General features: G+C 45.2%; 1 protein-coding gene across 2 annotated transcripts in view; it reads right to left on the reverse strand.

Annotated features, from left to right (window-relative positions):
• Positions 1–25,423, reverse strand: part of LOC144178987 (glycoprotein antigen BM86-like) — a 69,890-nt gene that overhangs the window by 11,410 nt on the left and 33,057 nt on the right. Inside the window, exons 5-13 of one of the 2 annotated variants that reach the window (XM_077707147.1) lie at positions 21,458–21,565; positions 20,074–20,142; positions 16,396–16,527; positions 13,862–13,990; positions 11,885–12,016; positions 10,670–10,779; positions 10,350–10,402; positions 9,327–9,463; positions 8,025–8,195 (exon numbers count right to left, since the gene is read on the reverse strand). In XM_077707147.1, the coding sequence (XP_077563273.1) occupies positions 8,025–8,195; positions 9,327–9,463; positions 10,350–10,402; positions 10,670–10,779; positions 11,885–12,016; positions 13,862–13,990; positions 16,396–16,527; positions 20,074–20,142; positions 21,458–21,565 (1,041 nt within the window). Of the gene's footprint in view, positions 1–8,024; positions 8,196–9,326; positions 9,467–10,349; positions 10,403–10,669; positions 10,780–11,884; positions 12,017–13,861; positions 13,991–16,395; positions 16,528–20,073; positions 20,143–21,457; positions 21,566–25,423 lie in introns of both variants that reach the window. The other variant, XM_077707146.1, reaches the window with a different exon arrangement.

A 25,423-nucleotide genomic window follows, 5' to 3' on the forward strand; every position in this document is an offset into this window, starting at 1 on the left:
GCCTCTCGCAAGGGTAAAGGCCGCTTTTCAGACGTGAATCCTTTCAAGGGTCCGCACTGGACCAGGGACGCCTGTACCCATTAAAGAAACCCGTGGGTGCCCGGCGGCACCAGGATTCGAACCCAGTACCTCCCGCATACGAGGCGAGTGCTGTACCTCTGAGCCATCGCTGCGCTTTAGAAGTTACGACCCCTTCCACTGGGGCATTTCCCGACACCGTCGTGTAACTTCCCAAGCACGAGATCCCCTGGTTTAGGAGGTGCTTGTACCAATTTTACTGGTTGGTGCCCAGCGGTACCGAAGTACCTACCACTTTCTCGTACCCCATGCTAGAAACAGGCATGGTGTTACGGTTGCCAATACACTGGATCCCCCGTACGGGGGGCGCCTGTACCCATTTTTTATTCTGGTGGGTGACCAGCAGCCCCTGAGGAATCAACCACGTCTGACGCAGTGGTGGTGCGTGTTCAAGCCCTCTATCCTCTGCCGAGACAGGGGGCGTTTGTGCCCTTTTAACTCTTGGGTGCCCAGCGGTCCCAGACCCCGCCCAAAGGGGTTCGAGCGACCTACCACATGGCCCCCATGGCTTCTTTTGGTCAAGCTCCAAGCGTTTGTTCCACCGTCGAGACAAGCTACGGTACGGGGACACTTGTATCCTTTAAAGAAACCGGTGGGTATCCGGCGGCCGAGGATTTGAACGTGGTACCTCCCGCTTACGAGACGAGTGTTTTACCACTCGACCATCTCTGTTGGCTTCCCGATTCTGTAGATATCTAAGGACTTCGTTGCGTCCATACTTCTTTTGCATCAATTTTTATTGCCATGGTCAGTTACCATGCGCTTCCAGGTTTCCAGGCTTCATATACTTTGTCCTAAGCCTTCTGGTTGTTTTTCTGCACTATGCGTCCACGCGTTTCATTTAAAGATATCGTAACACTTCGGCCGCCCATCTCTGGTCATAACTTTTTTTCTAATACCCTACTTACACGGCGGAAGTAACCGCAGTTACGTTTAACTGGTTAGTTAACTTTAACCGCAGTCATCACAAACTGAGATTTGGCTCTTACACGCGAAATTCCAACTGTGTCGACAGCGGTCACTTGGTTGTGAGCCTTATAAAAACAAAAATAACAAACTTTTAACTTCACGGTAAAAAACAAAGAGAAGCAGTGTAGGAAAAAGGAAATATGGTTAAAAAAGTTGCTCAGACCCCAATGCAATGCACTCTCGCGCGGCGAGTTTTAGGAGACGGGTTCCCCAACAGCTCGTAACCGGATTGGTTTTGTCGGTCGGCTCGGTGTTGGGAGCTGTAGGCTTAGCATGCGGTGTATATTTGACCACCGCTATCTTTGGAAATGCAAATTACAATACATCGCACAATTTTTCCCCACACTAACATCAACTTTCTCGCACGTGGAAGTTCTTTTCCGTGATCAGATTGACTTCGAAGAGCGGCGATAAGCTCTTGCTGCATTGGTCTGGGCCGGTTAGAGCCGCTTCCAGTGCCGTGCGGCCAGTCGTGCCGCGGGTTTGCAGGCCCGGCCGACGTGCGTCCCAGTGCTTCTGAAAGCGCTTCATGACTGACTGCTTTATCCTTGTTTTTTGCGGACGACGCGTGAAATTTACAAATTTAGCACAGCTTTTGTCGTAGTTGATCAGGTGGATCGGGAAACGAGCCGCTGCTCACGGGCAGTCGCGCTGACTGCGAGAGCGACGCAAAGAATGGAAGCGCCTCTTGGGGGCAGTTGTGGGGCACCCGCTATTTGAAGGCCTTCGTCTCCTCCGAACGTCAAGTTATTTATTTTTTCGTGTCTCCGCTGATGCCCCGCATTCAACTGACTTGTGCGATTTTGAACATTGCGGCTGCGCAGACTGCGGCGACTGCGGTTGGCATGAGCGAACTGAGGTGGCCAAGTTCACCATGGTTAGCGGGGTAACCGCAGCGCCGTCTGTCGTGTAACGCAACAAAGTGCGGTTCTGTCTGACCGCGGTTTGCTTAACCGTGGTTAACTGTACCTGTGTAACTTGGTATAAATCGTTCTTCAAAACATATTTTGCTCTGTGCTTCTCTCACTTCAAAGGAGGCCCATCGGATGTCTCCCTGCACTCCCTCATTTGTTGTTTTGCTGTGGGCACCCAATGCCAATTGACCTACCGCCCTCTGGTTCACTTCTAGCCCTGATTGAATCTCTAATCTGACGTACACTACTGCGTTTGAAAACGTGAGTGCCGGTACCATTACGTAATTCCCGATTCCTCTCACTACTTCATATTTATTATATCCCCATAGTGCTCTGTGCTTCATGAAAGAGGCGTTTCCTTTCCCTTAAATATTGAAATGCTCCTCATGCGTTTTAGATAGGCCTGGCCTTCGTTTATCCGTATACCTAGACATTTGTATTTCGTAACCCGCGGTATTGTTGCTTGTTGAACGAATGCTGATTCGTTACGAGCGTCGTCTTTAAAATCCAGAACTCCCCACTTTGCTTACCTAAGCTCGAACCCCACTTCAGTGGCTTCTTCCCCGCATATATCTCTGAGCTGTCGCAGACACTATTCGCTATCTGCTAGTAGCACTACGTTACCTGTGTCCATCACTTCCGCGATATGCTGTTCCACTTCCTGTCCTACGCGGCTTTAACACAGACTGAAACCTATTTTACTGCCTTCAAGCTTTCTTTCTAGTCTTGTCATGTACTGCATGAACAGCAATGGAGGCAAAGGGCAACCCTGCTTTGAACTTTTATTGGTAACTACCGGTTCGGTGTCCTTTAGGCCCTTCCAGGCAATTTGCACCTCGCTCTCATTGTACATTCCCTACAGCAGCTGTATAATATCCTGGCGTAATCCCTCCCGCTCAAGTATTTTATATAGAAGTTCCCTTACTACATTGTAGTGGGCTCCTTATAACCAGAAATGTTATCTATAATGGCCGATTTTCAGCCATTGACACCTGTAAGCATTTGGTATGACAAATAAATTGTCCTCTAAGCATCCGCCTTGTCTGAATCTATTTTGTAACTCTCTTCCCCTTTATCCACGCTTGCAGTTCCGCTTTTATGATTTGCATTGCCAGTCTGTATGCCAATGAGGTAACTTTATTAGGCTAAACGAGTTGGCATCAGCCCTGTCTCGTTTACATTTATAGATCAGATTCATCCTGCTCAATTGTCCGGTACTTGCTTAGTTTTTATCACTTTTTCGATTACTCGAATAAGTTGTGCGTTGCTTTTTGGGCCCAGCTGGTTGACCAGCAGCATAGAACTTTCATACGATCATCTTGCCGTTTTAGCAGGAACATATTCTTCGTCTTTTTACCAGATTAGTTTCTCCAACTTTATTTCTCTATCTGTGCGCACCTCAGTTGTCTCACTCTCTAAATGCTCTAATCCCCTACATTCTTCTTATCTTCTCTCGTATGATTGAGCGAATGTGAAGTACCGCCTCTTCCTCTTTTAGTACCGGAACTTCACCGTTGATGACACGACTGTATTCCTGCGGCCTTTTTCGTTAGTTCCTTCACATTTTTCAAAAACTTCCTCGACGAGCCTTAATCCTCTGCCCGTATATTTCATACCCATAGCTCACGTTATCGTTCAAGTTTTCGCTGTACAATTTTATGCACTTCCAGCTTCTTTCGATGGTACCAATTGCACTTCAAGGTCACTTCCTCTGTTTGCATCCCAACTCGCTTGGTCTCCCTGTGCTCTCCCAATGGTTGCTGTGTTTGTGTTAAAGCTGCCTTGATTTCCTTGTTCCACCAGCTTCTTGGCTTTCTTTTGCCTTTCCAGTAGCTGCGTTCTTTTCCGTTCTTTATCTTTTCTTGCATAAAACCAATTATTTTACTGTATTCCACATCTTTTGTAGGCTGTCTTTTGAATTCTGTCTCCAGGCTTTTCGCAATATAAGCCATCTACTAATCGTTTAATTTCAAGTTATGAACCACCATTTACGGGTTCTGACATTTGATTTCTCCAAAAGTCACATTTATCCATTTATGGTCACTTGCTAAGCTGTGGGCTCCTATTTAATCTATTTTCATTAGAATCAAGCTTTCATACACTCCTTCCGACAGCAGCCTGGGTTCTATACTGCACTGCTTTTTCCATCCTTCCAAAGTGATTTGTCCCGGACATTTATTCTCTCTATTTACTACAATAAGATGTTTTTCTCACATATCTATTACGAGTTTACCATTGCGGTGTGTGTATTCCTCCAGGTCCTCAATGTGGGCATTGATGTCGCCCACTAGAATCCCCTCTCCCAATCGTCTTAACTGATCGAGGTCCCAATTAATGCAGCTTAACAGTTTTCCATTTTTTCACTACCTTTACTATCATCCTCTGACCACAGGTAGGCGACTGCCTCTTCCCGCTATCGTGCCCTTAACCCACATACGTTCTTCTCAGTTTTCCTTTACTCTGTGCCAATTGGTTCCCTGTTGAATAAGCATGCCGACCCCCCCCCCCCCCCCCCCCCCTCCTAGTATATATAGTCATGCATTACTGGTAGCTCTTCTACTCCTCGAAGAAAAGTTTCTGTACAAGCCTGCACTTTAGTTTTTTTTTTTTCTTGTAGACTGTGAACCCCCTTCTTCAACGCGTGTTTTGTACCTGCGCTATTTTCCCGTCTAGCACCTCTCGCTGCTGCCGTTCGGTTTTTAGCTCCTCCACTAGCTCATAAACCTGTACCCTAAGCTGCTGCTTCTCCTTCTCTAGCCGATAGAGGCGCCACTCCATCACACACATCCTACCCATGAACTCCTGCCCTTCTGCCTCCTCGTCCGAATCGAACCTACTCGCCTCGAGTGGGCACTCCCGCTTGCTCCCATTACACGCAACGCCAGGCTTCTTCTTCGGCGGCATGTTGCGGAGGTACCTCACTGCCTTCTACAAAGTTATTACGGCCGCTTCTTTTCGAACGTGCTACGCTCGAAAAGATGCATGGCACGTGCTACGCCCGTGCCATGCATCCCTGCAGCATCTATCCTTGTCGGCGCGCTGTCAGAAAAGTGCTTAAATCCCTACTACCACGTGTTAAATTACTGCTCGCTATATCTCGTTTGTGCACTTACGTACTTTAACCGTCCTACTCCTTCTCTAATACCACTAAGTAAAACTACTTCTATTGGCCCTAAAGCATTGTCTTTCTCAGAAGAAAAAGAAAAAAAATCAGACATCGCTTTCGTTGTCTGGGCCGTCGTCGCTGCGCTAGGAACACACGTCCGTCGTCCACCAAGACTCAAACCAGACTTAATCTAATGCCAATACGCTAATGTAATAATCTAATCTCCTCTTATTCAAATAATGTCTAAACCAATATCTAATTCCATTCGCTCTAATGAAATGTTTGGTTTATGGAGTTCCGCACCGCTGGCGTTCGACGCGCCATCTACTGGAATTTTTTGTTACTACTGAACTTCTCGGAAGACGCCAGGAGCTCTAGTGTTGAAGCCGACCGCAGAAGACAGCGCATTTTTTCTACACTGGTTGTAGGAATTAATTTACTGTGACAGAAATTCGCCATCCATGTATTTTTAATAAAGACCCCAAATATCACTTACGTATTGACATTCGGCCTCAGATATGCGGAATGCTTTGGGTATTGGATTGGGTAAGGGTATTGGACAATGCTTTGCAAGAAAAAATGTACGTTGCTTTTTCATGATATTCTGTGATACAGCAAAGCCAAACAGTTTAGCCCAAAGCAGAATAAAACATTAGACGCGCTTGCATGCAACCTACTTTCACAAATTAAGATGTTATTAAAATGTTCCATTACACTTTTCTAGCAAGCTAACTTCAACACTGGCTTCGTAATATTATCGTGTATTGTGGGCACTGAAAATGGAAGAATTCGGGCCCCAGTGACCTATCTAAAAGCGACATGTGGTAAAATTCCCATGAATTTGGGAGGTCTGTGCGCTTACTGCAGATGTCGCAATGGTAAGGCTATGGCGAGTGCTGCGTTCGCAGTGCCCGCTAACGCGATGTCCTGGCATTGTTACACTGGCGGCACTAAAGTAATGTCGTGCTAATGTTAGAAGCAAGTGTAGTGAAACCTTGGGAAAATACCTTAGGGGCTTTCGTTTCAAAATTAGTATGCATTCTCCCATTAAAGGGACACTGAAGTGATATGTAAACATTGCGGGATTACTAGCGCAAATTGTAGTCCGGAGTCCCCAGGCCATGTTTCGACCACTCTAGGCGCGTTTACGCGATTTTATTTAGTAGAAAAACTAATTCGAAAACGCTGTCCTCCTCTCTTTACGCTCGCCCATTTTCTGTGGCGCTTTCGTGTGACGTCAGGAGGGGATGAGCTGGCAATTGGCTGCGCCACGGCTGCGCTACTGCACGGCTCCCCGGCCGACAGAGTCAGTCGGCCCAGCGTTTCGTCCGCCGGCCGCCGGCGGGTCGTCGCAATCAAGGAGGTTAAAAAAAAATTGCTTGGTCGCAATTCGTTCGCTTAGTTGAAACGAAGCCAGGACACGTTTGTGAATGGAAGAATGTGCCTTTCTTTACTTGGTTTGTTTGTACACTGTATCTAGCTCCAAGTCAAGGTCGCTTCACACAAGCGCTGCACATGCGACGCTTCGCTGACTGGTACGCCAGTAGGAAAATATAAGGCCTCTTGATGGCGAGAGAAGAGTCAGCAAAGTCAATATAGGTACTAAGCAAATAAAATCAACTGATATTTTTACCGTACAGCGTAAAACTAGGGCGCGGGAAGCACTTTTTTGCGCTGGGCGAACAAGCACAGCGGTCAGCAGCACGACTACGCATCTGCGAACGCTTTTCCGTCTACGAAATGCAATTGCTAGACGTGAACTACTGTGGAAACTCGGGCGACGCTTACTGCACGATCGCAGTACAACAAATAGTCACCTAAGCGGCTTGAAATGCCAAAACTAAATAAAAGTGTAAACCGGTTGTACAATATATACCCTATATTAGCAAGGCTTTCGCGTCCCGCTCCGTAGCCTAGCCGTCTGGGGCGCTAGGACTTCACCGTAAATGTTTTGCGAGTCACGAGTTCGAATCTCCGCGGGTACGTGCTTTTTTTTTTGTAAGTTAACTTTTTTGTTTTCCGCCGATGTTTTCTATATTGAGTTCACCTTTTTTGGGGCCGCAACGTTCATGGCTACACGAACTAGTTCACAAAACGCGCGCAGGCTGGCACTGGCGCGCTAGCGAGTTCTCGTTGGCGTGCTGTTGCCATAAGCACCGACTGCTTGCAGACAGTGGGCACAGGCCAGAATGAACAGACCCTTGGCCTGGTGCGTGCACGCTTTTTACGATACAGGCATGAGGGAGGCAAGCTCCAAATATGGGGGAAAAGCGCATGACATTTGGGCGTCTGCGGGTACGCGGAGGGCGTTCATGCACTGCGTAGGTCTCGGCTAGTGAATGCTACGACTACAAGCCGTCCTGGGAGGCTTATCTTGTGCATTTTACAGCCGACAACATGGCAGAAGCGCGGTACGATGATTACTGAGATATTGAGAATGCCCATCCAACAAAGCCATTGGTTATGTTTTACAGAACCGAAACCGAAACCGAAACTTGTGTGATTGCTAACCTTGGGCATCGTCCAATCACGGCGCCCCTCCTCTCAACGTCACAGCCTTAGTTGGTGCGGCCGCCGCAAACCGCGCATGGTAGTTTTTCTTCTTTCGCGCTTTGTAAAATAATTACCGATTTGTCAACCGGATAAACGATGAAAAGTGTGCTAATTTGAGCCAGTCTACGCAGTGCAAGCAAAAACGGGAGCTTGACAAATTCACTTCAGTGTCCCTTTAAACTGACAAGGCAAGAGCATCAAAGCCATTAACGCCGCAGCAGAGTTGTTGATGGAAGTTTCGTTACTATTTCGAAACGATCGAAATTCCCTGCACCGTTTCCCAAGCCGATGCAACACCTAACGTTGTGCCCACAATAAGTGCGCACATCCAATTCTTTCTTGCCAGTGAGTAGAACAAGCAGTTGGCGATCACTGTCAAAGGAGTGTGTTTTTTTTTCACTTACCAGCGCATAAATGAAGGTCGAGGAATCCGCTCTGAATTTCATTTTTGTTTTTCCCATTAGCACAGTGTATGAGGTATCGTCCATGGCTTAGGTTGCTGCAGCGGTAGGTACCATTGGCAACAGGAGGAAGTTTCTCAAAGTAGGTATGGCATAGATCGATGTCCACCGGTCCTGCAACATTTGGGGAGAAAATGAAAAATTTGGTCAAGTTCTACATGCGCTAATCTTAGGTTTATAATAGGTCGTGGGATTTAATGAAGGCTACAACTATTTAAATGGATTGTATACTGTATGATTTCACCTCTGCACATTCTACCTGAGTAACTGACCTTCACTGTTAAAATCTGTCAATGTTCCACTGAAAAACTTGTACACAAAGTCAAAAAATCACTCAGGATCAAAATTTGTCTCAACTTGTTAAAACACTCACTTCAAAGCTGCTCACATGCAAATGAATTAGCCCCAATGAACACTTTTCTGGAAAGTTGATGCTAAGGTGACTAAACATGACATAAAAAGGACGTGGGTTAAAAATTTACATTGATAAAAATTACTATAGAAATAATTGATTGATTGATTCGTTCATTGATTGTAGTATTTACACGCCGACACTACACAGGCGATGAGGCCCACCGCTGTGGAGTGCTCCGGATGATTTTGACGACTTGGGGATCTTTAACGTGCGACGAAATCTGGAACACACGCACGTTTTACATTTTCACCTGCATCAGAAAAGCGGCCGGCCAGGGCGGGAAATTCAGAGAAATGAAGTTGACTTGGCCTGTTGTTGTGATTCGGAGACAGCTTGTATTCGGGAAACACTGAAGGCTATAAAATAACAAAGAATATAACAAAGAAAAATAGGACTACTCCATTATACATGCCAAGCACACGAGCCGCAATTTAAAAATGGTTTCGCAATCAAAACAGCACAGTTCTTTTGAACATCCCTTACTTCATCCTGATTTCTTTCACCCTCTCCAGGCCACCACGCATTTACTAATAATGCATAGTAACTGTGCCTGCAACAAAGATTGCAGTTATGACTGATTTTTCGATTCCACATCAGCAGATTATGCCCATAGGTATGCTAGATATTCATCACCCCGTTTCAAAGGGATACCACTAGCAATCAATCAATCAATCAATCAATCAATCAATCAATCAATCAATCAATCAATCAATCAATCAATCAATCAATCAATCAATCGAGGAATGAGAAAAACTATTGAAATTCCATAAACTGCAATAAGGACGTTCGAATAGGTCGAATTCAGGATGTTTTACGTAGCAATTGCCTACCTGATACACTTCCTTTCTCAACGTCCAAAGACGGTGGGAAATGACAAGTTTGACTTCCACTTTCGCATAGGTGAATTCTTTGAAGTACAGCCTTAGGTGGATCTTCGTTAAATGTTAGCTCGATCTTTGTCATCTTGCTGCTGCAAAAAAATATTTGTAAAACAGTTATCACCAATACATTGCCAACGAGAAACATTGTGACTGTTTTATTTCTGGAACCTGTGCAATGTATGGCATATGCATGACTAGTTCTTACGGCGCTGCAGGCCAACCGGTGAGCACAGCCATGTTCAACTAAGCTCAACTTCATAATAATGCTGTTTTGTTGCAGCTTGAGTGCCCAACGAACACACCTAGTGGCGAAATTTTCTCTGCGGCCAACAATGACATATCATACTAATTAATGATCTCACATACTAACTCATTTTGTAAGGACTATTTCGTAGCTTGTGGGTTAAAGAAACGTGATTTGGACACACCCCCGATGTAAGATTTTAGGTCATCATTCTACACGGACTGGAGCCCTAATTTCAATGATATTAACAAATAATACATACCTTCATTCCAACGAAGTGGAAACTAAATTAATTCATTGCGACCTGTACACAATACTCGGATAGATTTTTCATGGCAATGTCTGCTTGCTTAAATATCCCTAAAACGTCGTTTGCTTCCTGGTTAACTTGAGAAAAAGTCCAAATTATCATCTAGATTACAGTCGCGGATATTCCCCCCAGTGTACTGAGATCCTACTTCAGACTGATTGTGAAACGCAGCGTGGGTTTCTCGATGCGATGAAATAGTTTTTATAGAATATGCTGGCTTTCTTTTCGTTAACAATGCTTTGTGTTCAACATTTTACTAGCGCAGAAATATGGTCAAAAGTGAAAATGAACCACGAAAATAAGAATGCTCGAGATGGATCACGTACAGAAGACGGCTAAACATTCAAAGGTATCATCATAAAGGCATCACCCTCAATTGTTGATATAAATGAAGACTCTTCCAGATTAGTAAACTCACCTGCAGTTCACTATTTGTGCCTCTTGAAGCAGCAGCCCGTACAAATTTTTCATCTGGGAGACAGGCATAATGAAAATGCAGTTATCCTTCTCAGTATACCTTCGAAGGTAAAGGGAACGACTTGAACTCGCAAATGAGATAATCCTAATTCCATTAATCTCAATGTTTTGTTCTATGTACATACAATATTAGAAGAGACAAAACTAAAACCACTGAAACTCCTTCAGTTTTGTTACCACGACGTTGACTGCACTGCCGTTCTCAACAATTTTGCTGGATTGCATACATAATGTCTGTAATATTCATGCATTCAAACTTACAGCGACGTTGATAATTTCTCCCTGTGTACGATCACTGCATTGCTCCTGAGCAGTGAAAGGTCCTTGAAGATCTCGGATTTTGAAAAAAACGACGAACTTGAACTGTTTGTCTGAAAAACATATCACGACAAACATTTATAGAAACAAAGAAGTCTCTGCCAAATTTTTTGACTCTTTCTAATTTACGCAACCGAAATAGCTCACAGATTATTCATGAAAGCCGTTTTTTAAGTTTTGTAAACTGACAGGGTCAAAGTCTCCTGCCAGCTTCTCCAGGCCTTACAAAATGGCAACAGCCAATTCAAGATCAGCTTGCTAAAGCCTGCTTTCTTCCCAATATCAATGAAGCAGCTTAACATGTACATCGAAATTCTGATTACAGCTTTCTTTTTGCGAGCCTGAGGTTGCATTTATATGTTATCACGCAATTTAGCTATTTTCATGAAGGCAATACACATGATGCCAATTAAACAGCTATTGCGTGCCCCACTGAAAAACCGAGGTACCATACTTCCGCAAATATTTTTGTGCGATATAGCACGCAATGTTTGTGTTTCAGCATCAAGGTAAACCTGTAAGTTTGCGAAATTTCAAACAGTTTATTGAGAAAGTTTTCTCGCCTTTTTATAAAATAAGGAAAAGGCTCTACTGCTGGTTCTGCTTCTCGCAATACCGCAATGTCAGATTCATTATTCGTGCTGGGGAATTTTCTTAAAAACGGTTAGGAGATGTAACTTTTAAATCGGAGACTCTTCACACTGCGGTAGGATTGCGGAAACCATCATCATCATCGTCATCAGCAGCCCACTATGTCCACAGCAGAACAAAAGCCTCTTCCATTCACCTCCGACCGCTCCTGTCCTGAACCATCAAGTCCATTCTTTGCGTCCGAAATTTCTCATTTCCTCCCTCCATTTCAGAATCGGCCCGCCTCTCAATGTACACTCTCACCCTGGTGGTCCACCGATTGACATTTCACTTAACTACGTGGCGAGACCAAGTCCACTTATTTTCGTTGGTTGGACTGCGCGTATCTTCTTCTGTAATTTGTTCTCCGGTCGAGGAAGCTCGGTTTTTTGTGTGTAAGCGCTAACTGTAATAAATTTTTTGTAACAAATTTGTTAAGCTCTGGTAGTTCATTTAAAGCGGCGCTCCAAATTCTTGTTAATGAGAGACTAGACGCCGAGAACAAAACAACCACAACAAGATAGTTACCTAAAACACATTGCTTGGACTCCGAGTCCCAGCGAAGTGGAGGCTGGCAAATGCAAGTTTCCGCATTGTGTTTCACCATGCAACTACTCAAAAATGATGCACACTCGTGGGCCTTCTCTAAAGAACACGTATCTGAAATTGAGAAGCAGTTCGTTGTCACCATAATCACCATTGCAATTTTGGGCCAGAAATGTACTGGCATAATGTCACAAATGACACATGGCTAGTTTTACACAAAGTTTGCTTAACGAGACAACTAATCAGTCAATAAGCTATTGACAATGTCCCGAGAAAGAAGTACGGCATTAAACGTAAAATATTACATAGCTTACATTTCAGCAGGCGCAATGTAAATCCTGGATTTCACATGTTCAATATCTCAAATATTTTAGAGTCAAAGCGCCTGTTCGAGCTAACCCAGTAGCTAGGTGGCGGGCCACTTGCGACAAAACAGATACGGTTTCAGCAGAAATTTCAACCCAAGAACTGAGGTTACGAAATAGCAAATTGTTCTTATAACTTGAATTTGTTAATGAGTAGGCGTTTTCCCCCGAGTACCCCATATCGATCACGGTGTAGCTCTTTGCACCTGCACAAAAATGCGTATTTGGCAACGTTAACACTTGTAATCGGTGCACTAGCTTAAATAGAGATAATTTATTAAAAACAATTTTAAGAAAAAGTGGACCATATCAACGTCTTTCGCATTGCTCTGAGACGGTAAAGACAAGCATAACAAAACCCCCAGAACAAACCGAAACATGACTAAACAAATGATGAAACGCAATCCTGTCATGCACAGCATCTGTGCAAATTTCATAATTGCGGAATTAACACATGTATTCGTTATAATAGTGTAAATGAAAATAGGAGAAAGCCCATCAGAATAAAAATGAACATGGGAGCTCAGAAATGTATAGTTAGGTCCCTGCCTCCCAAAGGCTAAAACCAAAATAACAAAGCCCCATAGCAAACTGAAACACCAATAGAAAATACAGATAAATGTATAGAAGTTTTGGGAATAGTCAACTGCTGTGCGTTAATTCCTACGCTGCTTCTCTTCATAGTAAGCCTTTTTCCTTAGAAAATTAATTCACAATTTCTGGATTACATCCAAAATGCAATTTGGGCCAAGCGGGCGCTGAGCTCTGCATAACAGCTATTTGTGCCCCATTTCACACCGGCACAGTAGAGATCTGCCGGTCAGGGCGGTCGGGGTGCCGGGAACATCTTGAAGTATTCAGTTCAATTGGACAACAGTTGGGAACTGATAAGAAGTGCTCATATATCCTCGAAGCTCTTGAAATGTCGTGCTTCAGCATCCTGCTGCTCCTGTGGGCCTCAGTTTCGGGTGATAGGAGCAGCACTATTTCTATGGCTCTACTGTAGTTACTTCTTTAGTTCATGTCCAAGCATCTTCCGAGTTGCAAACCTAGATAATTTCCTGGGTCTTTCAAGCTCAGTGGGTGTGTTAAAATTGCGTCAGCGACCACATAAATACCTTCCTTTGAAATATTCCACCATCCATGCGATATTTAGTACATATGGGTTGAAGCAGCTAGTCGCGTTTACCTAAAGGAGCTGCGATTCCACATACAACTACATTAGAGGATGCCATGGAACAGTTGTAAAACTGCAAGTCGCATACTTTGCCACATATTTACCGCATATTTTTCACAAAGTCAGCCTCTGCAAGCATAGCGCCTTACACCACTCAACGAAAATAGATGCATGTATCAGCCGGACTAATCAAACTGACCGGAAGCGGCAGTAGTATTCAGTTTCCCATGACAGCACTTATTTGGCGCCATAAATTGGCGTGGACACTAAAAGCCTGTATTCCAAACTTGTTAAAACGAGACTGGAAATTATATTCTAACGAAATTTTCTTCATGTAGCCAGCTTCGAACAAATACGGATGGAGAACCGTGTGCCACTCCATTAAAATACATAGTAGTAGGAGAATGTTTGACCTACCTGAGCAGTTGTGTGCATCCTCGATTGTGTTGTCTGGACACTTGCAGCGCACCTTTCCACTCTCAACTGAACACAGGCGACCTTCAGTGGCGCAGGTCTGTACATCATGGTCACTGCACTCTGTTCTAACTGTAAAGGCACAAGCAGAAATACAAGCAATTATTACACATATAAATATTCTTGTGAATACAAACAAATGTTTGTGTACAAACACACGTAACAATTAGGTTCAGTTGGATTATTTTTTTTAGCTATGTAAAATCTACCGTCTAAAAGACTTCACTAACCAAATGCTGATTTTACTGTAGAGTTAATTGCAATAAAACACAACTTAATTGTAGTTTTTATGCGTTTTACTTGACAAAAACACACACCAACAGACGTACGATGTTCTTTTTGCAGGAGAGAGCGATGATCGATTTTGTGATCGAAGTTCTTCACACCTTGCAATCTTTGCACCTAATAAGAATTTCGCACTAAGCTTAAAGGGGTACTGACACAAAATTTTGAAGGCAAGATAACTTTGGGGATAGATTGATGTAAACACACATCCATCATTTGCAAACTATCAGTGACAAATACAGCCTAGAACATATTTAAATTCAATTTAAAAGTGTGCGAAACGCAACCGAGCAGCCAGCAGAGGACCTCGCGCAATCGACATCCCCTGGATATTTTGTAAATAAACAACATCCAAACACGTCACGAGTTTGGGTTGGCTGCTTCCACACTACCGGCGTGTCCCGCCGGCTCGCGGCTCCAATGACAGGTCGGCGCTTGTGCCCTCGAGAACGAACGACCCGATCGTTGGAGGCGGAGGCGCCCTGATTTCGTCGGCTCATCGGGCAGCTGGCCGCGACCTAAGTTCTACAGGGATTCCAGGCACTCTATTTTTATTACTTTTTATTACATTGAACGCGAAAACGCGACGGGGACACGAAAAGCGCACTGAGCGAGCCGCACGGTCGTTGTGCAGGCGGCGGCCACGGCCGCGAAGTGGCGCAGGCCGGCGCAGGTAGCTCGAGCGATAGCTTGTTACCGCTGCACGAAATTGGACCCAAGTCCCACACATGGCAGCTTATATGAGAAAGGAGTTAATGATGCGACGATGGGTTGCATTAAAAATTGTTATCTGCACCGCTTGCGAGAGCGGCAATCGAATATCCGTCGCAGTGCTAAGCCGAACACATATGTAGGCGGGCCTGTAGGCAGACCGGCCGGCTGCTCCCAGCGCGCGTCTTGCCACCCACTGTCTTGAGCGTCGCGCGTCGTTCTGTAGCCGCGGCAGCAGTTCGCACTCGCAGCGCCTGCGTTACGTCCACAGTCGCTTCTTAATTAAGCGGCTCACGAGATCAGTACGTGGGGGCGTTGGCAGAAACTGCCGGCGACGCGGATTCGATGGTGCTACGGCAGCTATTCTCTATGATATCCCCATATCCCTCCGACTTTCACGTGGTCAGCTTTGTTTACACAAAATCCATCGTTTCGCGGCACCTGGGGAAACCGAAACTGCGCCTGGCCACATTGAAGATGTCTCTAATTAAACAACCGTCGCACGCTGAAGCAAATGAGGTTTCTACAGGTGATAAGTAGGTCACTAGCTACTTTTCGCAACAAAAAAACAAGAAACAAAATGTTTGGGTCAGTGCCCACTTAAAGTTTATATGCATCCCTGTTCTACAAGGATTCTTAGTGTTCTGCATACACAGGTTCAGAATAAGCGTGTTGCACCGCTTTGTTTTTATATTCGCGGCCACCATTGAATAAACTAGCGTAAATTTACTTACACTTTCAAAAGATGCTTTGAAAAAGCTTAATCCGTGCCCTGATTTATTGGCAAGCAGGTCTTTCCCAGGAAAGGCATGCGAAAACAAGAAGAAAATGCCAGATTTCCGGGCAAAAGGGTATACCAGAGGAGTCCCGTTGCAGATTTTAAGAAATGAAAGTTTAAGAAATACTTTTAATCATTCGATAAATACTCAATCGTACACTACTCTTCCTCTTCCTGGAATTTTATTCACTAAGCGATGCTGTAGTTTTTAACAAGACAAAAGCTGCGTCCTAATAAGAACCCTTTTCTCCAAAATAAGGGCTGCTGATTGAGTGGGACTGAATACGCCAATCGAGCTCTCTTCAGGCCGTTTGTTAAGGACTGGGAAAAATGTGAGAGCGAATGAATTCCTACATGCTCTTTTAAGTTTATTCGCAGTCATTATCCTTCAGATTCTATAAAATATTTAAAAAACAGCCACAAAGGCTAATTGTAGGACAACGATTGAAATGCCCCTAGTATACATTCAGAGAGTGAAATGACTCCCCAGACGAGCAGCCTTGTTTTTCTAATACTCAATGTGCGTCTAAGAGCACCAAATGTCGCCAATAGTCCTAAGACGGCTGCCTCTTCTAGCGTTAACGGAACAAGCACTCCTCTAGTCGCGCTAAAATAACCGGGACGTAGCTTACCAGCAAACGTTTCCCATTTTTACGTGTCAAGCAGATTTTGTTTGCGAAAGGAAGTTTCAATAAAGTCTCACCTTTACAATCTAGGCCATCAGGGCTGAGTACTTCATCATCTTGACATTTGCATTGGTACGCCGGTGCCGCACGATCAGCATATGTGCATCCACGCTCACAAACAGGCCCCGACTCACTTGCGGCGCAAGCATCTGTAGATTTGAATGCATTTAACAAGATAAAACGTTATCCTCAGCTCGGAAGAGGGAAACTAACCACAAACAACAACAACCTGTCTTTTATTTGAAAGTAAAAAAACGACATAATGGCGTAGAAGGGAACATACTACAAATTAGCACATTAGCCAAAGGAGCTGTAGAGTGTTACGTTAAACAAAGACCTACAGTAGGAAAAGAATGGAGAGACATTTGCGTTTAAGAGCAATTGTAATCGAGATAGAAGAAAGAAGTAATTGCGTTTTGTACTGAAAAACTCATCGTGAGTTCAGAATTCTGACTGAAACTAAATTTCAAACCACACCCTTTTTCAGACTCTGCCTGTCTGAAAACAGGTGTGGTCTTGAAATTTCGTTTCAGTCAGAATTCTCACCTCACGATGAGTTTTTACTTAATTTTAAGGCTTATAATTTAAGATAACACACGGAAAACTTGCCAATACGTTCATTTTTAAAACTAACAAATAGGTCCAAGCCCTTACAAAAAAACTCTGCAAAGGTGATGGAGGTTGGTCGTTCACATGACGAAACATTATAGGTTAAAAAAGAACGCAGTCCATAAAACCGGATGTTTGTATTGAGGGTGAGAAAGAACTTCCTTGGGAGCTGCACTATTCTTGAAGTCAGAACCTAGAATCTCAGGTTCCAGGAAATCAACTTAATAATTGTATTTTACTTATACATGCTGAGCCTACTTGTCAAGGGTTTAGATGCGTTGCTTGCTGCAGCCTGTCCGTCACGCACAAAAGGTGGCAGCTACAGAAATTTATGCACCCCGTCAAAAGATGCCTGCATCAAATTGCACTTAAACTTCATGCTCGTCACAGAGCGACCGTATAAGTGGTATTCATTGAAATGTTTAGCTGTCAATTTCTACGCTTGGCAAGAATGAAATGGCCACGGACATGGCGCGGCTTGTGCTACTGCGGCCGCACGCCGAAAACAAAAATAACACAGGCGTGCATCGTCTGCTCCGTTTCAACCCCATTCACAACGGTCGTGTCAACAGAGTTATTAATCGCACTCACATCGGTGTCGAGGCATTACTTTGCGTTCGGCGGGCTAGAGCTCAGAATATCCAACCTATAACATGCGCTTAGCGCGGACAAGTACCGCCATCCCGCGGAGCCTGACGTAACCAGTGACGGCGCATTCACATGGTTGCCTGCATGCGTGCCTCGCTATTGAATACAGGCTATAGCGGTGTTACGCGCTCGATATTGAGAAGGTACACAAAGGGTTCGCGGAAGGATACTAGACGAGTAAATCGCCGACATACAAACAACGGCGTTGCAAACTGCATACAAAGAGCGCCTACAGAGAATGTAGTTGTAGACACAACTCTGTTTGCACGAAAGGAGAGCAGCAGATAAAGAAAACTTACACAAATACCCTAGCAACAAAAGTAGGACATCAAACCGAACAAAGTGAGCTGGCCAGATACGCTAAGGAAGCAGCATGCACCGGAGCTAACCTTCCACTTAGGGAGAGAACAACAAAAGGGGATAAAAAAGGGAGCTAGAGAGGGGAATATGCATTCAGTGCCTCTCTGTGGTACATTAAAACATTTGGGGTTGGCAGTGACTGATATATATTAATATCCATAAACTGATTGTATACACTACTACAGAAGATGCTGACGAAGGTGCACAAACAGAGAATTCACGGCATTTTCACACACGCAATCTTATTCTGTGCATCAGCCAGCACCGGTCGCCATAAAAAACTGTGGCGGTACAGAAGATCGAGAAATGAATCCCAAAAATCAGAAGCGTATTAGGCGTTTTAAAATTCGCGGGCCACCGCCACTACGTGAAGCCTGGGGAGGGGCGAAGGGTGCAGTGTATCAGTGTATTCAAAATTTTAAGCTTCACTCTTGCCACACCGCGCGAGCTAACTGGGCACCGGAGAAGCGCCGGTGAGAGGAAGAACAGCACTGAAGTGCAGTGCCCACCCTGGAGGCTTGTCCTCGGTGATCAACGAGCCCCCAGAACCAGAGAAGTATACTCTTTCTTGCTTCGACCGACCACCCCCGATGACGCCTAGCGTCAAGAGCCAGTGGTATTTGAGTGTAACACGATTTATAGCCTATCTACAAACAGGTTCTGCTTGTGTGTGACGACTGCTGAAGCAGAAAGGGAGCATTACACAAATCTTTACAACATGTTATTCTATTTAGAACCAGTCCTATCCATTATACACTTCTGGCACGCGTTAAGTTGTAGCGCGAGGCGTTAGAAAATGAGCTTCCCGGTGCTTTATTACCGTGGCCACTTGAGAATACGACGACATGAGACACCGACAGCCCGATCCACTAAGTGTCTTCGCCGCTAAAAAGAATTACTGCGTTGCCCTTCTAAGCACACTGCTTACGTAGCTCCTAAGGCATTAATTACCACAATGACTAGCGATGGATTTTGCTGCGATCAGTTCAACTCTGTGAACCACTTCACGAGAACAGATCACCAGAGTTCGGAAATAGGAAACTCGGGGATGTGACAGTCTGATCCCTATAAAAATCGCAATTAGTGCAATGAAAGAGGACACCATGTTTCCTCTGGCTTACATTCTACGCATTTTTGGGTAAGACAATGCAAACTTTTGCTGTGATACTGCTTAAATCTGCAAACCTTTCCTTTTTGCTCGGAACGAGGGGAACTGCACTGATCTTTGTTAATCAACTTCGGGTTATTTCTTCCTTTATTATTGTAATCGATTGTAGAAGATTGAAAAATCGCGCGAAGAAAGAAGTTGAAGAATTATCCCACGGACAAAGTTAATTTTCTCAATGTTAACCACCAAACACCTTCACTAATTTTTCATTGCCAGTTCCGTCAGAAATACTTAGTTGCAGTGAATAAAGTAGCACAGCTGGAAGACATGGCAGTTAGTATTTCGTAATCATGTAGATACCATACTTCCAGAACTGCGTTTCTAGAAATGGCAGTCGAATCAAATTTCAACAGGCTATCCCCAACAACAACGGGCGCTAGACAGTTTAAGCCAGTGCGGTATGCTACGCAATCATTTCTGTAATATTGAGCTGCTTTTTTTACCGTCACTGCAAATTTCAAAGCCGGCACAGAGGTCAGAATCTCGAACAATGTTTAAGCGGAATGCTTCGCAGGGAGGCAGCTTTACATTTGATCTCGGCATAAAAAAGTATTACTGTAGAGTAGCAGTTTTTACGTATCCCTGCAGTAAAGGCATGCCTGAAAATGGAGCGAATAATTTTAATGGCCTACTCTCAATTTAAAATGTAACCCGAAACTGTGTAGTATCCTTGTATTTGAGTTGATTATTTCTTTTAATTGTATAGTAAATGTAACACCAACAGACGTACTGCAAGGAGTTCAGCAGGTTATCGCAAATTTTACTGAAAAAATGCAAGTAATACACACACATTGCGCTACAACTTAATAAAGCTTGCGTATTTCCGGTGTGGATGTTGTGCCTGAATTTAGTTTTATAAGAAAAGTGCGAAATGAAACCGCGTTAAATAATATTAAATCAAATTACGAACTCATGCAGGACTTGTCCGCCTCAATCCAAACAGTTCCAGGCTCGCAGAATGTCCCAGGTTGAGGATGCTCTGCAAAAATAAAAATAATGATGTTTGGGAACGCTTACATGAAATTTAAATAATAAAGCTAGAAGCTTTAACACTGACTACACCACTTCATAGAAGTGTTGGCAGATGTGTGTGACTGAGAGTGAGTGAGTGAGTGAGTGAGTGCGCGCGCGTGTGTGTGTGTGTGTGTGTACGTGTGTGTGTGTGTGCGTGTGTGTGTGTGCGTGTGTGTGCGTGTGTGTGTAGTGCAACACATCATGTGTGACTGTGAGAGGTGTGTCGTGTTTACAAGATCAATCGATGAATTGAAAAGCACTTCGGTGTTGTTACACTAAGTATCTGTAGAGAAGGGGTTACACTGCATACTTATAATGCAACCTCAGGACCAAAAAATGTAAAGAAATGTCATTCTTAAGGCATTTTCTCGTAAATAGAAAATCATTTTGCGCTTTTTTTACTGTGCGTGTAAAAGATGCCAACTTTTTGTGAATAGTACTGTGTGATATTCCCGTTTCATGGAAAAAGTTATTACATAAAATCATTACAGTATTTTTGTTTCTGTAGAAGTGGAAATCTAATTAGAGTTATTGCTCCGTTGAACCAATATATTTTCTAGAGAACACTCGACGGATTCATTCAGTCTACCCTTCTTCCGAGAAATCCCGAGCCTGAATTATGAGAGTGCTTGTAACAAAGCATTACCAGTAAATGTAGAAATTATATAACTGACAAAAATTTTGCCAACATTCCAAAATTTAGACTTACCTAAATGGCCTTACAGCACGAATTCAGTTCTAATTCAAACAATGCCACCGTTCGCCTTGAAAGATTCAGATATTCCGAAAGAATAACATATTACTAATCACTTCAAACGTAAAAACGAAATAGACTGTATTATTACCAAAATTATAGTACCGTATAGACGTGAGTATCAGTTCAGTACTTAATGACTCCCACCGCAAATATAAGAAATAAAAATCACAAAAAGTCATCGGCTAATAACACTGCATCATGACTGAGTCGCAGTTCGCACAATGTTGTGTATTATCCGCGATGATAATTTTATGGCTGGAAACACTTATCTTGGGGGAAAGCGGAGATTTTGTCGTAACATATGGCAATGTTTGAATGAGCACTAAGAATGGTAAAGTCCGAAATTCATTGCCGTAAACTTTTTTGAACAATAACCCTGAGGCTATTCTATGAATCAATTTATACGATAATTCATTTCGCTTGTATGAACTAAATACTTGAGCTAAATTCCCATATACACAGACAAAAACCGCAAAACATTGTATCCCGTAGGCTTTAAGAAACGAATTGTATCCATACGTACCGTTGCATCTGCCCTCGTTCCAATTTTGGCAGCACCGCTGATCTTCCTTGAGTTTCCCATTTCTACAAATTTCCTCGCACGTTAGGTTCGGAAACAGGCAGGCGATAGCTGAAAGAAGCAGAAATAACGTAGTTTACATTGTTATAACGCATAAAGTGTGTTTCGTAAAATTGATACTTTATTTTTATCTGGCGGCACTCGTGTATAGGCAACTTTAGCGAGAACAAAAAGGTATGGTGATATTTGAGCGATTTTTATGATATGTATATGCGAGGCCTCTACTTTTTCCCGAATGTCCGGCTGAGTTAAAATTGCTGAGCTTAGTGTTTCAGGGCAATGTTGCTGTGACTAGTGCTTCTGCTTTGTTTTCAAGTGGCATGATGCCAATTATGAGGTCCCCACGACAAAATAGCACGGCTCATTCCTCATGCGTGTAAAAACTGTTTTCAATTTTTGGAGAACTCTACCGCCCAATATTGAGTTTTGCAAGCAAATGTATATATGAAATCTACACATCCTTCCCTTTTCTAAGTAGGAATAAAAGCCAATGGGGAGCTAATAGGGCATGAAATTAATATATTTGGCTACAGAGCATTTCAACATTTATTTTGTTCTTTGTTTTTGCCAAAAGCCTTTCACTAAACTAGCACAGCACCTGTAAGGTCATATTAGGGCTACATCTTGGCAGCGTTTTATCAATGGAAACTTTTGCTTACTTGTTATACGATGCTGGTATACGTTGCTGACAGAGTGTGTTGGGGGCTGATGACCCCTTCCGGCCCTTTGTGCCTTTAGTTTTAGTCTCCTATCGCTCAGAGGAGAAATAAAGGTTTTTTAATTCAAAAGGTAAATTGACATGGTCTTACTGCCCGAATTCATTCCAAATTGAAGTGCGCTCCCGGAAACGTGTGTGACTGAATATGTCGCTGATTTTAGTCTTTCGGATAAATGTTGCTGTGATTACAGTTGCTGCTTTATTTCAGAGTGGAACACTGCTGCTTTTGTGCCAGAGAGCCCGGCCCAAATTCGTTGCACGAGGCGACGAGCCGATAGCGCGGCCGATTCACGGCGCGTCCAAACCAGGCCAAACCGCCCGCGGCCGACAGGCTCAAACATGCACCACCGCAGAGTCACCTCATCATTCTGCGGCGCGGCTGCTCGGCGAACCACGCACCGGGTGAACGACCGGCAACCGACATGCCGCCAAACACCTGGAAGCGTCATCGCGGAGACGGCGTGGGCGTCACCCTCCCTTTCCCCATCGTGGCGGCTCGCCTGACGCAATCGCTTCGCTTCCATGCGTCGGATTTGAAACTTCGGCCAGCGAGAGTCGTGATTGGAGCAATTCAAACTTCTCGGGGCCACAACGGGGTATAAAAACACGCCCGGGGGCACTTATCGTCGGCAATCTTCCACGACACTTTTCGGTGGCACCGAATGGAGATGTGCTGTCGCCTTTGTGCGAGCCATGTAACGCATTGTTACCCCTGTACACACTGTATATAAATGTTGCTTCAACTTTTCGTCGGCTCGAGAACTTCATCGCTCTGCTCGGCGCCGCGTCGATAGCGGACGGAGCAAGGCAACGGCGCTACACCGGTGACTGCGCTCGGATGGCCATTCGCAACATTGGTGGCAGCGGTGGGATGGCTGATTCCCAACATCGGTGACAAGCTGGGATGCGGGTCACAACATTGGTGACTGCGTTCAGATATGCCCAGTCGCAACACTGGTGACTGCGGTGGGATTCCCAGTCCCAACATTGGTGTCAGCGCTGGGATCGCCCATTCCCAACCTTGGAGACAGCGGTGGGAAGGTCATACCCATCAGTGGATGGCAGCTGCGGGATCGATCGGCAAAGGGTACTCCCTAGTGTGGTAAGCGCTCAACGTTTTCTTTCAGTTCACCAGACTTCTCTAGAAAAGGTTATGGTAGTTTAGTGAAGGGCTGTGTGAAGCACTGTGAAAGCTTTGATTGTTTCAAGCCTAGAGAAAGTGTTGAAACCGCGGCGAGTGCCGACGGTGTAAACAAAGGAGCGTAGTGAATTACTTACGCGTACCTTACTAGTAGCTCGATAGTATAGGAACGGCAAGGGAATTCTAACGTGGCGAAGCATCAAGAGGCTAGTGGAAACGATGGAGCACCTTGAAGTGAAGGAACTCATCGAAATTTGCGAGGAGTTAGGCCTCGACTTAGACCGTGCGAAACGGAAGCATGCGATCCGTGAGATCACCCGGAATGAGAACGTAACGGCTCAGGAAGTCAATGAGGCCAGGGATGATATCAAAGAGCGCCGTGAGCGTGAGGAAGCTAAAGAGCACCGTGAGCGCGACGAGGATCGCGAAGAGGCCGAACGGCAGAAGCGGAGGCAAGAAGCCGAAGCCGAATGGCAGAAATAGAGGCAGGAAGGCGAAAGGCGGAAACGGAGGGAGGATGCCGAAAGACAGGAACGGAGGGAGCGAGCCGAAATCGAGGAACGGAGAGAGCAATCCGAAAGGCAGGAGCGGCTCGAGTTGATGAAGATAGAGATAAGGCGCCGGCGGTGCTCCGCGGCGTCTAGCCTGACTTCTCCAACGGTTCAGGGGAGCGGCCCGAGAAGTCGGGACCAACGGCTGCACTTCGTTGTTGAGAGGTCAGTGCCGGAAGACGGATCGCCCCATTGCAAACGCCAAGCGACCGCACTCGTATTCTTGGACAAAGAAGCCAGCCTGGAAAACGAGAAGGGCGCAGAGGCAGAGAAGCAGCTTCGAAACAAAGATTTCGAAACGCGCACACAGACCGCGAATACTGGCCAGTGCATGGCACTTACGAGATGGCAAGCGGGGAAGCTCTCGCAGATACTGGACTCTTCCCAAGCGAGCGAGACGCGAAAGGACGCCGAGCAGCGTAGCCCGAGCTACGAGCCAACCAGACTCTCGCGGTAGGTTAGTAGAACCGCCAGCAGCTGAACGGGGTTGCATCAAACCCTTCGGTGGAGAAACGCAGCGAACGCAGGCTGGCGACACGCTGAGTGCTTTGGCCCCAGTGTCGGATCAGCTGTTGCGCGAAAACGAGTTCAAGGTCGAAGCGCTGCCGAGAGAGAAATCCAGCGAGCTCGTGGCGACCGACGCTAACAGAAATAGCACCGCCGTCGCGGAGAGCGAAGTGTTACCTAAACGAGATAGCACTTGCTGAGACATCCGATAGAGGGCTGTACGAGTCCGCTGATCGCGTTTATGTGTCGGTCTCAGTGTTATCGACCTCGGCAGAATGCTCAGAATCAGGGGGAGGCCTTGGAGACGGCTTCCAACCGGAGTGCGCACAGTGCGCGACATGACGAGGTTTCGCGGGAGAGAGTGGACAGTGAGGCTAGCCAGACGAAGCCGCAAGAGCCCCTGGAAACGGAAAGTGTTCTTTCGGGTGCGAGCTCTAACTCGGGCGATGTTGTGAAAAAGCCTATGAGCAGGACACGAAAGACGCGCAAGCCCGTGCGGCGAGCGGACCGAAAGCTCTGGCGGTAGCTCAGTCGAGCCGCCAACGGCCAAAGCGGGTTACGTCATCCCTATCGGAGGGAAAACCCAGCTGGCCGCGCCGGGCTCGGCGAACTCTACATTGTCCCCAGTCTTCGATAGCTAGCCTGCAATTCAGGTAGTGCACAGTTCTGACTTTTATCCGCATTCTAACCCAGTGGAGCGAAGGCACTCAGTTCGAGAGCGAAAGTTGAGAGCTCCCTGCCTTCAGAGAAAACGCGGTTGGTAGTGTTGGCCTTGAAGACAGCGGAGATTACAGGCGTCAGCATTGCGAAGCTTTTATATGACCGGGGAAACAGAACGCGTTTCAAATGACGAGACGAGGCGGGGGCGAAGAGCTAGTTCTAACGCTCCGTTCGTTTTCCCGTTCCGAACATTCCGTCCCGTCATGTTGAGCTTCGGTCTCAAAAACGCGCCGTATTGCTTCTCGATACAAATGAATCGCGTGTTTCGTCGC

This window comes from Haemaphysalis longicornis, unplaced genomic scaffold (assembly GCF_048455015.1).
Source record: "Haemaphysalis longicornis isolate Haplotype H1 unplaced genomic scaffold, Haemaphysalis longicornis Haplotype H1 scaffold_4, whole genome shotgun sequence".
Classification (NCBI taxonomy): Eukaryota; Metazoa; Arthropoda; class Arachnida; order Ixodida; family Ixodidae; genus Haemaphysalis; species Haemaphysalis longicornis.